The sequence below is a fragment of the Bombyx mandarina genome, chromosome 08 (genome assembly GCF_030267445.1).
Source record: "Bombyx mandarina strain Sakado chromosome 08, ASM3026744v2".
Lineage (NCBI taxonomy): Eukaryota > Metazoa > Arthropoda > Insecta > Lepidoptera > Bombycidae > Bombyx > Bombyx mandarina.
The window spans coordinates 9,202,416-9,219,021 of record NC_143215.1 but is presented as its reverse complement, the minus strand read 5'-3'; the positions used below and the strand labels follow the sequence as shown (position 1 = coordinate 9,219,021).

At 35.0% G+C, this 16,606-nt stretch overlaps 1 protein-coding gene across 5 annotated transcripts in view; it reads left to right on the top strand.

The window, feature by feature from the left end:
* Positions 1 to 14,953, top strand: part of LOC114248133 (uncharacterized) — a 67,907-nt gene extending 52,954 nt beyond the window's left edge. For 4 of the 5 annotated variants that reach the window (XM_028181264.2, XM_089729198.1, XM_028181265.2 and 1 more), the window contains exons 2-3: positions 12,003 to 12,244; positions 12,882 to 14,953. In XM_028181264.2, the coding sequence (XP_028037065.2) occupies positions 12,003 to 12,244; positions 12,882 to 13,196 (557 nt within the window). In that variant the 3' untranslated portion in view covers positions 13,197 to 14,953. Of the gene's footprint in view, positions 1 to 1,182; positions 1,238 to 12,002; positions 12,245 to 12,881 lie in introns of all 5 variants that reach the window. The other variant, XM_089729199.1, reaches the window with a different exon arrangement.
* Positions 14,954 to 16,606: the final 1,653 nt, after the last annotated feature.

Sequence of the window (16,606 nt, the reverse complement as noted above, 5' to 3'; positions counted from 1 at the left end):
TAGAGAAGAAGTGCACAACGCTAATAATTTTTTTAAATAATGCATAAAATATACATTAAATCAATAAAGAAATCATTACACACACTACATACCATGTATTTGACGCACACACGCATGCATGCTATTTATTGTCAAACTTTTGTTCTTGACGTCTGTTGTCAAAAATTTGTGATTATACAAACTTACAATTCCAATTAATTATAGTCGAATTTCGACTACTGCGGGACCTCTAGTAATGTTCTAAATTTGTCTATTACTAACCTGAAATGAATATGTTAAAACAAGGTACTTTTTCTTCTCAGACACACGCATTTGCATGTTTAAAGCCAGCAAATATTATTTTGAATTGCTTTTCACGTAATGGTGTGAGTCATGATATAATTGTAATCGAAGCATTAAATTATATTGCATTGTGCTCGTGTTCGCTGTGGCCTTCTGAACTTATATCATTGTCACATCCGACATGAGGAAAAAATTGATTACCATCAATCTCTTATGTAACTTCCTATGTAATTAGAAAATAATTTAAATTTTATTTGGGTAGGCGAGTGGAAAATTAGAATGAAATTATGCAAATAAAACCAGGTTTTCACATGGAACTAAAGTTTATTGGGCTTATTTTGAATTGCGGTGAAATTTACTGGTGGTAGGACCTCTTGTGAGTCCGCGCGGGTAAGTACCAGCACCCTGCCTATTTCTGCCGTCAAGCAGTAATGCGTTTCGGTTTGAAGGGTGGGGCATCCGTTGTAAATATACTTGAGACCTTAGAACTTATATCTCAAGGTGGGTGGCGCATTTACGTTGTAGATGTCTATGGGCTCTAGTAACCACTTAACACCAGGTGGGCTGTGAGCTCGTCCACCCATATAAGCAATTAAAAAAAATGTTATTTGTAATAAGTTGTTACCTCAATAGAGGGAGCGCGCAGGCGTAAAAAACAGCGGTACATTTTCACGCCCCACGCACCTCTGATTTCGAACAATCCCTCTGACCTACTACTAATTGCTACACTTCTATTGTACAAAGTTAGAAGCCGTGGCATGCAGCGTCTTAAATTGCCCATTATATAGAAGGAAATTGCAGTATATTTAAAAGAACTAACTCGTTTATACTGACGAAATTCTGTCATGTTAGGTCTCAAGAACGTGACGAAATATCAATAATGGACGTTGTTTGTTTCAGGTTAGTTAAAAGTTGACGTGATCTATTCGTATGTTCGTCACACTCAGTTGTCAAGGTAACCCGGACATGTTACGGTTCTTTTATTAAATAACAATATACACCTACAAGTATAATTATTGCGGAGTGACAGGAAACAAATCGGAGATCTCTCGTGCTCAAGTCTTAAGCAAATTCAAACAGGATCAAATGAAAACTATACTAAGGTCAATCATTTCAGTATTTCATGTACGTCATTAAATATACAATAAAATATATTTGAATACATTTGGAAATTCTCTATTTATATATATAAAAATGAATTGCTGTTCGTTAGTCTCGCTAAAACGCAAGAACGGCTGGACCGATTTGGCTAATTTTGGTCTTGAATTATTTGTGAAAGTCTAGAGAAGGTTTAAAACGTAGAAAAATATGAAAATGCTCGGAATTAAATAAAAATAACAGTTTTGTTTTCCCTTTGATGTATCCCCCGTCGAACGGATTCATTTTGTTTGTTTTAAGTTTATTTTAAACAAAACTTTAGGTCTTTTATGTATCGATTGAGGCACTACGAAGTCTGCCGGGTCAGCTAGTCTAAAATAAAAACGAATTTAATGACTGTTGCTGGAGCCTATAGGACAAAATAGATACAAATAAAGCAAACTTCTGCTTTAAATAGTAATTATATTGGAGCCACGATACAGCCAATAGACACATTTACATGAGATTACATGTCTACATCAAAATTATGTGTTAGTCATCAGTGTCTATGTCATCGAATAGATATATCTCCCAATGTATAGGATGGTAACATACTATTCATCAATAATACCAAGACATATAATGGTAAACACTAGTGCAAACCTACACGTAATTGAAACCTACCTCGGTTTACCGCCAATTCTCCGAGTAATTCGATATTCTGTGGTCAAGATTTGTGTATACAATGTGGATTGAAATGACCGCAATCCTAGAGCTTAAACACACATAAATTAAAAGTAGAACGACTTTTTTTTATTTTACGAGTAGAATGAACTAGCTCGTTATCCACCAGACGTTAAGATTTGATGTTTAATTAGATTATGCGTCACAACGTGAATATTGCCATACACCTTGAAACATATTACAGTTTTAATGTTATTGTATAACGCTTATCCTGCCCAAATTTCAAGCCGAAACAGATGACAGCTTCGCGGAAAAAATAAGCATGGTTGGTGATACAAACCCATGCGAGCTCACAATCTTTAAATTAACATAATTATGAAGTTTTAATAACATACATAGTTACATACGCTCCAAATACCTCTCCATTATAAATGGAGTCCGTTCAAAAATACATAGCGCAAAGGTAATTTAATTTAAAAACAAAAACATTTTTCAGCGTGATATCCAATGATCTTATAGCCGTGGCCACGGTCGGCAGTGACCGCAAAGTTCACTGAACCACGGCGAAATATGCCATACATAGATGAACCATTTCAGTCCTGCCTTACAATAAAACTTTTTATATTTGTTAATATTAATCTATTTTACAACGACCTTTACCTACATATTTTGAATAGATAATAAGAAGTTTACCTTAATACGTTTATTAACATTTTTGCATAATATGTTCCACATTTAAACAAATTCTAACAGCGGAAGTATGAGTATATATAAGATGCCAAAATATTCGTTTATTTTTGACGTAATTTACAATCCAATGACGTTCGGAGATATGAGTCGTCTAATATCAAAGGTGGCAATCTGTGCATTTGGATAAAAAAATGTTATTGATATGTCAATACAGATTGATTTGAATATAATCGTCTCCTTCAAAGAATACGGTTCAAAACCTGCATTAAATAAAGGTTGATACTTAACCTGTTATTTATCTAAGATGTCGTTCAGAAGAGTTTTGTGACTGCCAATGGAATACAAAGTCAATAATTGGTTTTTCTGATTTACCAATAATTGTCCAAAAGTCACATTGCCGGCTTTGATAATAGTCGACTCATATATGCGAGTATTTGTAACGAGTTGTTTTTAAACACACATATTAATAACCATGATATCACTAATCTTTGAAGGTACTAAGTGGGTAAATAATTATTAATAAGAGAATTTACAATTTTATGATACAACTAACGGCCCGCTCCGGCTCCGCTCGGCTCTTTAACAAAAATTTCAATGATATTTGACGTTGTTTTATTTTTTTAAATAAAAGAAGACTTATTGCAGCATAACTATAGTAGTTAGGCATATGCTGTCGCTACACTTTTTGTAAAGTACATTATTTTATTCTATCATCAATAGTTTTCGCAGGGCACGCAATCTAAAGAATATTTTAGGTAATTTTTTTACACCTTGGGTTACATTATTGGAGTTTTAGTAAGGATCCCTAATTTTTTTAAAAAAAGATTATAGCCTATGTCACTCGGGAATAGTGTAGCTTCCAAACAGTGAACGAATTTTTCAAATCGGTCCAGTAGTTTCGGAGTCTATTCAATACAAACAAACAAACAAACCTTTCCTCTTTATAATATTAGTATTGACTAGTATTGATGATGTATAGTATTTTTCAAAATGTATTTAAATTTGTTGTTAAAAAACAAATTTAAAAATTTTTCTCCTTCTCATTCGTATCGCTCATATCTGAAGGTCGTGACCCCTATTTTGTTCGGATGTTTCCCTGATACTAAAATCAACTTGTCTGGTGGTACGAGCCAATTCGGACGGAAGTATTGAGGTGAAATCTCGCAATGTTTTATCAGATTATTCTTTTGATACAGTGCTGATCAAAGCGAATGATATTCGATGAATTTCTATACAACTAAAAAAGACAATAGCTGCTTACACTTAGTTATTACATTTAATTTATGATAACTATTATTTGATTTAGAGCACTTAAAGATGTGGTACAAACATGTCGGAAACCTAATCTAAAATCTTTGAATGTACAAAGGCTTATATACAAGAGTCAACGTTGTCGTTAATAAAGTAGTTGGTCTATAAAGCATCTGAGCTACCTACAGATTTAACTATTAACTGCTTAAGTAAACACAATAAGGGACTCTGCGTATTAACTAATGCAGTTATCAGAATAATGAGTTAGGCTATTAAGTGATTAATGGAATTCCCAGTCTTATCTATAATATTTGGTCTTTGCCTACGAAATTGCCGTTTAGTATACAGAAAGTAATTTTTTTTATAATATTTTTATTTATTTCTATCAATCCAAATATGCTCATAGGAGCAAATATGCATCGTTACCCTATGGTAACGTATTTGAAAGCGCAGTTGTAATTTTTTTATAACCTTCTTGAAGAAATCAAGTGCCCAATAAACTCTTCAAAGGTATTTTGCATTCTCGCGTATTGATTTTTATTCCTACCAAGAGCTATCCAAATTTTGGAAAAAGTAGAAATCTGTCGGCTGAAGGTCTGTTTAGTATGGTGGATGACACAAAACTTCTAACCCCTAGCTCTAGTAGCTGAGAGACCGTCTACTGTTCTCCACATAAGGTGTATCATTATCGTCTAGGAGCAGCTAGGACGAGCGAGTAATGATTAAAACATACAATGAACTATCATTACGATTTATATTATAATATTATATGAAATATATTATAGTATATACATTAAATACAGTAAAGATGTACGTTTGAGGGGCATAATATAACGTAAATATTTAATATATTCTATATTTTGTTAATGCAAAAAGATAAATGGTTAGTCCATTAAGATAACCTCAAAAGAATAGATATAGAATAGAAATCCCTAGGTAATTAACCTCTTTAAAAAAATTCAAAATATTATTTTTTTATGAATCCTTTCAAATCTAATTCAATTACCGGTACATAAATCATCAAATTGAATAATTCAGGTGTATCCGTGCTTAATTTTGTAGATTATGTAAAAGCAGAACCTATTAATCATTTTACGGAAGCACTATGGAAATGGCGCGTCGATATTTTTTTTTAAGACGACTATACGGAAGACTAACTACACGGTAGGAGCACCTCATTAAAGACCTGCATATGAAAACCGTTACATCATAAGCCGCAACGTGTATTGTTGTTTTGCCAACTGTCCCTGGCAACAGATTCGAAAGATTTATAACTCACTCTTCGCTGAAGGAAAATTAAATTTGTTTCTAAATTAGTTCTGAATGGTCTCTTACTTATCATTTACTATTAAACTACAATAAGTCAATACAAATAAGACCTTTTTCGACTTATTACTAAGATCACCATCACGATGATTATGCATTTCAAACCCTAACTAAAGGCGATCAATAATAATGACTTGGCGTGCGAAATAAAAAGCAGGCTCATTATAATATGTACCTAGATTATTTTACCTTGAATACAGGCGATAGTAATTGTAGAAAGCTATTAAAGAAAGAAATCGACAAAGAAATCGCGTACCGCGCGACCAATTTTTAATAACTGTATCTAATCGATTATTTGAGTGTTAGCGGGCATAGTAATACCGCGTTTAACGCCTGCTATACGTTCCACCAAAGTAGAGCGTAATATGAAACAGCTTTAAACGAAGTTATCATCATGTACCTAAATAATGGTGTTAGGAGAAGATGGTTAGAACATTGATCAGTTATCCTAACCATTAAATTTATTACTTATATTTTATACTATAACCTAAAATTCATTTCTTACAAATATAGAAACATAATAAACGAATATACTTAAAAAATAACTAAATTTCTAAATCAATATATTTAAATTTCAAATCATGCCATCTCTTCTGTACTCCCAATTTTCTGACTCAGAAATTGCCAAATTTAATGCAACACAAATTTGAAATTGACATTCACCAGTAATCTAATCTTCAAATCACTTGCATTTCGTTTCTAGCGTAATACATTTTCTTGTTTTTTTTTTATTGCATGTTTGGGTGGACGAGCTCACGGCCTACCTGGTGTTAATGCCGCCACTCACCTTAAGAGTTCTAAAGTCTCAGTCTAATCTCGCCTTTTTTAATTTCATTTTATTATTTCCGACGGTTGGAATATTTTACAGCTATAAATATATCTACGACTCCGACAGTCGACGTTGTATTTGAAGAATTGAGAAATTTAAACCGGTAAATAAACTATCACATCATTTTAACTTACTCAGAATCAACGGGCTCTATCCTCAACATCAGCGCAGAAGACGCGAACGACACGGGCTAAGCTTATTAGCACAGCTGCTGTCTCTAGTTCCATTCCCGATCCTGCGGACAGAATGGAAAGCAGTCGACGTCGCCCAAAACACGTCACTTCGGATCCTCCCGATCCACTAACGGTGCTTTTAGGTACCTCAAGCACCGGTCATCGTTCTCTTCGAACCCGTCGCTTGCGACAAAGGGCTCGACGAGTAAATTAACCCACAGACACAGCCCACTGAGTTTCTTGCCGGATCTTCTCAGTGGGTCGCGTTTCCGATCCGGTGGTAAATTCTGCGAAGCACGACTCTTGCTAGGGTTCTTGTTAGCACCGTCGTGAGGTTTGAACCCCGTGAACTCACCTACTAGTAAAGGTTACGCTGAAATAGCGTCTCAAGGCTCTCAGCTTAGATAGGAAACAAAATTATTTCTGGCTCGCTGGCTCTTCTTACTGGCTCTTCTTACTGGCTCAATGTAAATCTCCCATAAAACCAGAACATAAGTATATTTATTTTGAAACAACAAAAAACGACTTATAGTTAGATAAGAAACGATTGATTATGTTCCATGTATCAATGTATTTGGTCGCGATGACTCATGTTTTGTATAGATAACAACAACTAATAATAATTTAAAAACAAAGTTTCTCGAACGTTCAACGTCGTGCATTATATAAAAATTAAAATATTGCTCATCGCTCGTTATGTCTATCAAATAATAACATAGATGCATAATATGTTGCTACTCGCGCGTCACTTAACTTAGTTATCGTATTTGTAACCTTCCCTGAAATGCCAATAACAACTGTTTAAAGTTCCAACTGGATCGTACGACTTGCGAAAGCATTACACACGAACTAACAAAATATGTTCATGTTAATCATTATTAATCATGATTTCGTTTCAAAACTCAAAGATCGCCTTGTCTATCTGTACAGGCATGTAGTACACGAACAAAACTATACTGTGTGGGTGCCTTAATCCATTTAAAAAAAACATTATCGCCTTACGAAACCGTACCATTGGTGAATAGAAGGAAGCCTTACTGAACGCTCATATGTCATATGAGTCGACGAAAATCGAGGTGTTTTTGCCTAATGTGTTAATATGATAGTATCGCAATTAATAAATTATTATATGCAGCAATATTTACGTTTCGGTTTTCTAGAATAACGTTTAAGTAAAAAAGCCGTTTTCAGATCATCTTAATTCCTTTCATATTAACACAGAAGTACGAGTACAATTATTAATATGATCAAATGTGTTGAATCAACATATTTTTTAAGGTAAAAATCTTAACCCTAATTCTATCGCCTGTTTCTAAGAAAAGAGCCACGGCCCCATATTTTCCTGCCTATACAGGCAACCATTTAACAAATAACGCTATTGTAAGACTTAAACAGAGTCCTAAAACAAGGACTTGTTTCCTTCAACTCGCTGGCATGCAGCCTTTAACTATTTAAAGATTGATTGTAATAGATATCTATGAAACGCAAATCACAGACAAAAAAATCGGTATATACGCGCTTCGTTATTTATGGACGTAAAAAATTAAATACAATCGGAATTTAATTTAGAATGAAAAAAAATGGTGGGCAACGACTTGTCTGTGCCCCTGGCATTGATGACGATTATCAATTACAATTTAGATCGACAACTCGTGGCGCCAGAGTCATGGCTAATGACTGAAATATAATATAAATTAATAACCTTATATTTTTTTTGGCATTTATCTAGATTTAATATTTCCAATATTCCAATTCCAATTATTCCATAATTCCCTTAATTCCAATTAAACAATAGAATTTAAATAGTGACGAAATGAATTCGCTTGCAATAAATTTTGCAGCGTATAGAAATTCTCATTTAAATCGCAACCTTATTATCATTTGCTAAAAATAAACTTTTAGATCTGCGCATTGAAGATAAGATACAGCGTGAAAACAGAACCTCTTCAGTGCCATTGATACAGTTTGAACAAGACGACTTACAAAATTTTACAAAAAAATTTAGTAATGAATTTTAGATATTTAGAGGCGAAATGCTTAAGTTGTTTGAGCTGAAATACCATAATTTGATAATATAGTGTGAGAATAGTGCACAATGTAATGGCGTGGACCGTAGTACATCCCCGGAGCTATGGTGAAGCTTTTAGGGGTCAATCTCTGATATGTGAGTTAGTTACGATAAACAGATAAACTTCCAGCATCGTCACCAGTTTCTTACCATCATCGATCATCGTCTCTCTATTCTCTACTTTTAGTTCTTCTTCTTTTCTCTTTTCCTTCTTTTTTCCTGTTTTTGTTTTAGGTATATTATAAAATTCACTACCGGTCTGATTTTTTAATGTTAGCAATCTATTTCCCATTAAGTATTCAAGATAAAGTTACTGATTGACAAACGTAAATTAATATGATGTTGTAACAAAAAAATACACTGTATTGAGGACTTCTTTTTTTTTATTAATTCTCGTAGATCATATTAAAATTATTCCAAGAAAAACCATGGGCTAATTTTACAATATGAAAACATCATATAAATGATTAATATAATTCGAGTGAATTTATATTAATAAACGATTGCGTAATAACACTCATTTAATTGTTCTAGTTGAAATTAATAACTGAATAAATTTAATTTTTATTCATTTGTGTGGATAAAATTGTATATATAATCTTGTGAATTATTAGAGTACTTAATTGTCACATAAATAACATTTAATCATAAAATGTCATTATGTAGACTCCTTTGAAACATAAGAACTTGGATATGAAAATAAAAAAGAAAACATATATCCACTATAAATATACTTTAAATTCGAATATTTTACTTTAAAATATTTATTTTAAAACATATACATATATTTACTAACAATCAAATATAAATAAATAAATATAAATTGAAACCACTAACTTAAAATTATAAACTATGATTGATCGATTTAATTTTTTTAATGTTTAAATGGCTGGACGATCTTACAGCCCATAGACATCTACAACGTATTTACGTTGTAGACATCTACAACGTAAATGCGCCACCCACCTTGAGATATAAGTTCTAAGGTCTCAAGTAAAGCTACAACGGCTACCCCACCCTTCAAACCGAAACGCAATACTGCTTCATGGCAGAAATAGGTAGGGTGGTGGTATCTACCCGCGCGGACTCAAGTGGTCCTACCACCAGTAATTACGCAAGTAATAATTTTGCGGAGTTGATTTTCCTTCACCATGGAAGTCAATCGTGAACATTTGTTGAGTATGTATTTCATTAGAAAAATTGGTATCCGCCTGGGATTCGAACACCGGTGCATCGCTCAACACGAATGCACCGGACGTCTTATCCTTTAGGACACAACCACTTCAATACCCTGATAAGGCACTATCGCGTGAGCGGCGATTTCCTTCGGACCAAAAGAATATACTGCAAATAACTAATGTTTCATATAATATAAAATAAATTATATTATAAAAAAACTATTATGTTATATGTACTACACGTATATCTGTGATCGTTTAGAATTTTGTCATTCAAGATAATTCAAACGCTCGCTATGTGCTATATATGAATTCCAATACATTTCTATATTTTTAGAAGTATTTAGAATTAGAATTAAAATTTGCATATATGAAATATAAACACTTTTTGAATAAAACCAAGCAACTTAATCATTTTCGATGGAACAAAGGACTGACATTCACAAATGAGTAGTGATTGAAATCATGGTCATGAAGTTAAACTTGAATTTGAGAAAGGAAACGTTTAATATCCTTTCCTAGTTATATTCCGCAAAACTGCATTGACTAATTACAATGATATATATTTCTAGTTTTTATTGAAGTTATACTTCTTTAGGCGCATTATGAAAAATTGATGAGAGTGAAATTGTACGATGCGCGCGCACCGTGACACAAAATTAACAGAATGAAGTTGCCCACTAAATCGCTCATTACAATACGACCGACGTAACTTAGCGAGTCTGAATATAGTCGCAGGTTAACTTTCCGAACCGTACCGAGAATTACCGAATTTATACGATGTCAAGAAAAGGGATGTCCAATATGCGTGTTTGATGATGTTGTTTAATCGATTTTTTTTCAAATTGATTAAAATTTAAATAAAAAATAAATAAATAAATGTAATAAAAATAAAGTATAACTTCTTACGTGCGTACATAAGTACACGCACCCTTTTTTTTAAATTAGGAATACATTGTGTGCGGAGTCGGAGCATCAATATTTTATAGCGTAGAAAAGAAATAAAAGGATTTTATTTGTGCGTAGTTATGGTGCAACGTCACAACATACGTAGTTCGTAATCTTTGTCGAAGGCAATGCGTGCAACTTTTTATAATTATATACTTGCATTATTATTTACCACACGCAAACGATCCATTAAAACTAAAAGGTATTAAATAAAGATCTTATAAAATTTTAGCAGTTGACTTTCATAATCAACAATTAACCAATGAATAGGAAATGATATTGGCTCTTATACCTTAGAAAATTAGACAGCTATTTCAGTGTTACCAGTTTTATTTTTATTTTGCGACGAATAATATTTTAGAAGCACCACATTAATGAGCCGCTCTTGTTATGGTGGGTACGTGTGGCCAAGTCGGCGCCACTGAACGCACGTTGCGAACTTGACCTACTTCTCCTGAGAGTTGAGAGTCTATTGTCTCAGCAGCTGACCTCGATTGACGATACGTTAGCGATTCTTCACTCCAAATTGCCTCACAACAATGTTTCACGGTAAACATTTATTTCACACAACGGAATTTGCAATTTTTCGAAATAAAACAACAGTTACTTGGCAAATATAACAATCGGACAGTTGTATACTTTCCCAGCTTTCGTTTTGATCGTTAATATCGCGTCCCGTTACTGCGTTTGAATACGTTGCCCTACTAAACTAGATGATTTTCACTTTCCATACTCCATACAACCGTACAAATTCACATGCACTCGTATTGTGAAAATAGTTTTGGGGTTTTTACAAGTCATCGACGATAAAGTAAAAAAATTCATGTTCATTCATAGAGTTACTTATTAACTCCATGTGTTCATTTTATTTATTTATTATAGGATCATGCAAGCGATTCCAATTAACCTCATAAATTCAATCATAAGTGTTAGGCTTAGAATTTATTTATAATAAGTGCAGAACCGCTATTTCATTAATGTTTTAAAATGTAAATTGTAGTATTTCCAGTTTATTTCGACGACGGAAACCATACATTATCAGATGAGCTGACCAAAAAAAAGACATTTTTATTAATTACTTAATCTATGTCAAAATGCCGCTAAAAACGGAAGTAAAGACAAATGTTTATATGCTTCGTATAGGTGATTTTTTTTTTTAAACTTTTGTATAATGTATTCTACATTTTATTTTTGAAATTTACTTAAATTTAAATCTGGTGGTAGGACCTCTTGTGAGTCCGCGCGGGTAGGTACCACCACATTGCCTATTTCTTCCGTGAAGCAGTAATGCGTTTCGGTTTGAAGGGTGGGGCAGCCGTTGTAACTATACTTGAGACCTTAGAACTTATATCTCAAGGTGGATGGCGCATTTACGTTGTAGATGTCTAAAGGCTCCAGTAACCACCAAACACCAGGTGGGCGGTGAGCTCGTCCACACATCTAAGCAATAAAAAAAAAATCACCAAACTAAAATGAATCTAACATTTTGATTCCAGGCATGTCATTAGACGAAGGCAGACAATCACAAAGGCCATACAGGTATGGCATGGTGTTGTTATGTGCGGGAGCGCTAATCAACTGGCTGGGTCTGGCTGAAGACTACGCGGAACCGGTGCGATATGTGGGCGTGGCGTGCATCGTCGCCGGAGCACTACTCATCTGCGCGGCGATGTGTTGCTGGCTGCAATCTCCTGCTAGGCAGCCGCAAAACGAACGGGCTTCGACTGATACACATCAGGTATTTGATTCTATTCAATAATTATATATTATATTAGCGGTAGGCAGTGGCTTGGCTCTGCCCCTGGCATTGCTGAAGACCATGGGCGACGGTAACCACAGGTGGGCTGTATGCTCGTCTGCTTACAAGGCCAATAAAAAAAATAATAGATATGGCCGATAAGTTGGGCTTAGATTTTAGATTGTCATTAACTAAATGTATTTACTTCCTGAAGCGATCAACTCCAGTAGCTATTCATTTTCCCAAACTTTTGCAATAACCACCCAGTATTCTAAATTAAGTGTTGCGAATTTACAGAATTCAATAATTTATCATTTTTTTATTGCTTATATGGGTTGACGAGCTCACAGCCCACCTGGTGTTAAGTGGTTACTGGAGCCCATAGACATCTATGACGTAAACGCGCCACCCAACTTAAGATATAAGTTCTAAGGTCTCAAATATAGTTACAACGGCTGCCCCACCCTTCAAACCGAAACGCATTACTGCTTCACGGCAGAAATAGGCAGGGTGGTGGTGGTACCTACCCGCGCGGACTCACAAGAGGTTCTACCACCAGTAGAACCAGTCCACCAGGAACTTTACGTAAATTACAGTTAATGAAGTTATTTGAATCGTTATTCGTTTCTGATTTTAGATCGACGATCCCATTCACGTAATATCAATGCCAGACGAGGAGACGATGCAACAAAAGCCGCCAGACTACGACACTGTGGCGGGAGCACCGCCAACGTATGACGACGCCATCAAACTGAATCCAGCGCGACTGTTGCCGGCGTCGAGCAGCGCGCGCGGAGAGTCGGCTCGCAGTCCGATGCCAGGAGACGCACCTGTGATCCCAGGTCAACCTGATGACGCGTCACCGCCAGCGCCCGTGGTCGCACCAGTTCACCGCTCACAGATCCCGAAAACACCGCCGCCCCCGTACAATCCCACGCACGCGATCAGATGAAACATCGGGCGGATATCGCACTTTAAATCGACTGTTGTTTCATGTGATGAGACTTGTTACATCATATTGTCCCTAGCGACAATGCAACCGGTATTATAATGTTAATGTGCGTACATATCTTTGAAGCGATTTATAGTAGGCGATCGTTTTAATTTATAGTAGGTTATCGAGAGCGATGCGTACTTATGTGATAATATGAAAGTTGTTAGCTACTTATAACTTCTCTGTACATAAACGTTGTAATTTTAATGGTTTGTTGAAACGTGTATTTTAGTAACGTAAGCGAGAAAATCTCTTCCAATTATATTATAGTAAATTGTGTTGCGCAAGTTCTTAGACTAGAATAAACGATCGATGTTTACTTCGTTAATTTTACATATATCTGGAAAAACGTATTAATAACATATATATTTCGACAACAGGTTCCTATAGAATTAAATACACATTCGAGATTGGGATTCCTATAAATAGTGCCATTCATGTGAACAGTCATATTGGTTTAGTGCCGTTTTTAGTTTAAATCATGTATAGGTGTAGTGAGAAATTATTTTCCTTCGGGAAAACTCGGATCTTTATCGGAATACGATGACATCCGAACTGTCAATGAATGATCGTATTAAATGACATTTTCATAGCCATTAATATGGAACTTTGTTGTTTAGTGTCAAATGTCAAAATGAATAATGTCATTGTACTAAAGCTATTTGAAAGAGCACGATAAATACGAACTTTTCCGAAAAATTACGAAGGTAAATCTTTTCTCACTATATCTTTAACACAAAGTGCTATGCACTTGGCACTCAACGACCCCTGTTAGGATTTGACGCAAACAACAAACGTATAATTGTGAATAACGAATTTATACATAGATGTCGTTTGATGTCGATTGATAAGAGTTCAACTAAATTAATGAATAGCGTGTGATTTTAGAGTACTAGATTATTATCAGTTTTATCTATTCTAGTCTTGACTAACGCATGTTTTACTTAATAATTCCATTAAACACAGGCATGCTAATTTATATTACGCACCTAAATATTTTGAGATTGCATGCAATGAAATTGAGCACAACCGTAGAACGAATTAAAAATACGACACGATAGTACTTAATGTTTAGAAAATGATTTTCTTATCACAATACTTATATGTAAGGTAAATAATTTGTAAAATTTCAAAAGCTTTTCGATTTAACGAAAACTTAATATGTAATTTATTTTCCAGTATTCCGTGCCATTTCTTTTAAATATCTGTTTCCCACGTGTTAACCGCAGTGGATTTGAAGTTTAAAAGAATTCGTTAATAACATCAATTAAAAAAGGAATGTGAGAAAATGTTCTTGTTATCAGCTCAAGGATGCCATTACTTTATTTAAATTGTAACATTAATTTATATTAACACTTTCTTAAACACGTTTGTTAAGAAAATTACGAAAATAATAAATTTTAAACTCCTTTAAAATTTGTTTATTAGTACTTACATTAGGATACATACACAATTCTGTCAGTATATGTAATGCGGTTTTAATTAAACATATTGTATATTGTGAAGTGTGGCATCCAATTTAAATCTAAGAAATCGGCTCATGAAACTTAGTGGGACCAATTTTAATTTTTTGATAAGTGCTATGAACTGGGATAGTGCGTGCCTGCAATCTTTAGGTGGACTTTACAATGCTGAAGTTGTGCATTTATTATCTGTACATTGGCAGTTATAACTAAAGTGTACATAGAAAATATACTATGTTATTGAGAAGCAAATCTCGTGTTTTATTTACCTCAATGTGGTTGTTTTCTATGGATTAAAGAGTTTTTAGTAATATGTTTTCTTTTAATCTCTATGTTTCAAATAAAACCGGGCGAGTGTGCCGGGTGACGCACTTCAAAGTGTACCGTTGTCAAAAGAGGACTATTATATACTAAGCTATTGTACACAGATGGTAGGACCTCTTTTGAGTCCGCGCGGGTAGGTACCACCACATTGCCTATTTCTTCCGTGAAGCAGTAATGCGTTTCGGTTTGAAGAACGGGGCAGCCGTTGTAACTATACTTGAGATCGTAGAACTTATATCTCAAGGTGGGTGGCGCATGTACGTCGAAGATGTCTATGAGCTCCAGTAACCGCTTAACACCACGTGGGCTGTGAGCTCGTCCACCCAGCTAAACAATAAAAAAAAATACAGAGTAAATTAACAGTTTAGTATTATTTTTTGTCGATTAACTCGAAACAAGTTTGAAGTCGGCGTGGTCTAAAGGATAAGACGTCCGGTGCATTCGTATCTAGCGATGCACCGGTGTTCAAATCCCGCAGGCGAGTACCAATTTTTGTCATGAAATACATACTTAACAAATGTTCACGATTGACTTCCACGGTGAAGGAATAACATCGTGTAATAAAAATGAAACCCACAAAATTATAATATGCGTTTTTTTTTTTTTTTCTACCTATGCTGATAGCCTTGAGAGGCTATTTCAGCTTCACCCTAACGTGTGTAGGTGAGCTCACGGGGCTCAAACCGGAGAGTTGCTAACACTGACCCTAGCAAGAGCAGTGCTTCGCAGAATCTACCACCGGATCGGAAACGCGACCCACTGAGAAGATCCGGCGAGAAACTCAGTGGGCTGTGTCTAGGGGTTAATTCGCTCGTCGAGCCCTTCGTCGCAAGCGACGGGTTCGACGGACGGACGGTGACCGGTGCTTGTGGTGCCTAAAAGCACCGTTAATGGATCGGGAGGATCCGTAATGACGTGCTTTAATTTGCGTAATTACTGATGGTAGGACCTCTTGTGAGTCCGCACGTGTAGGTATCATGGCCCTGCCTATTTCCGCCGTGAAGCAGTAATGCGTTTCGGTTTGAAGGGTGGGGCAGCCGTTGTAACTATACTGAGACCTTAGAACTTATATCTTAGTTGTAGATGTCTGTAGGCTCCAGTAACCACTTAACACTAACTAAGCAATAAAAAAAACAACGTGTCTCCGACAAAATCAAATTACTCTTTTATCTTGTTTTGTTTTAGATTCTATGGCCTGGTAACGAAGCTTTTCAGCCAAGTCATTTCTTCATATTATATTCTGTTATATTAAAAAATATATAATGCGAAATGAAATAAAGTTGATGAATTTTTTTACTTTAACAATTGGCAAGAAATTATAAGAAACGAGATGAAATGGAATGAAATAAAATCTCAGTGAACGGATGTTTATTTACTGAGAATGTTTAACTGGAATAGCCCCTTAGGCTACCAGCGAATAAGTATGGAAGCAGAAGAAACAAATTATTTTTCCCACATTTCTGCACTTTCACAGATATTATACAGTTAATAAACCACCGCTATTACACATTCTGGCCTACCTGACCGATAACGGTTGCACATAGAGATCAGCAATGCTAACAGTCAAGTCTCTTTCTTTTA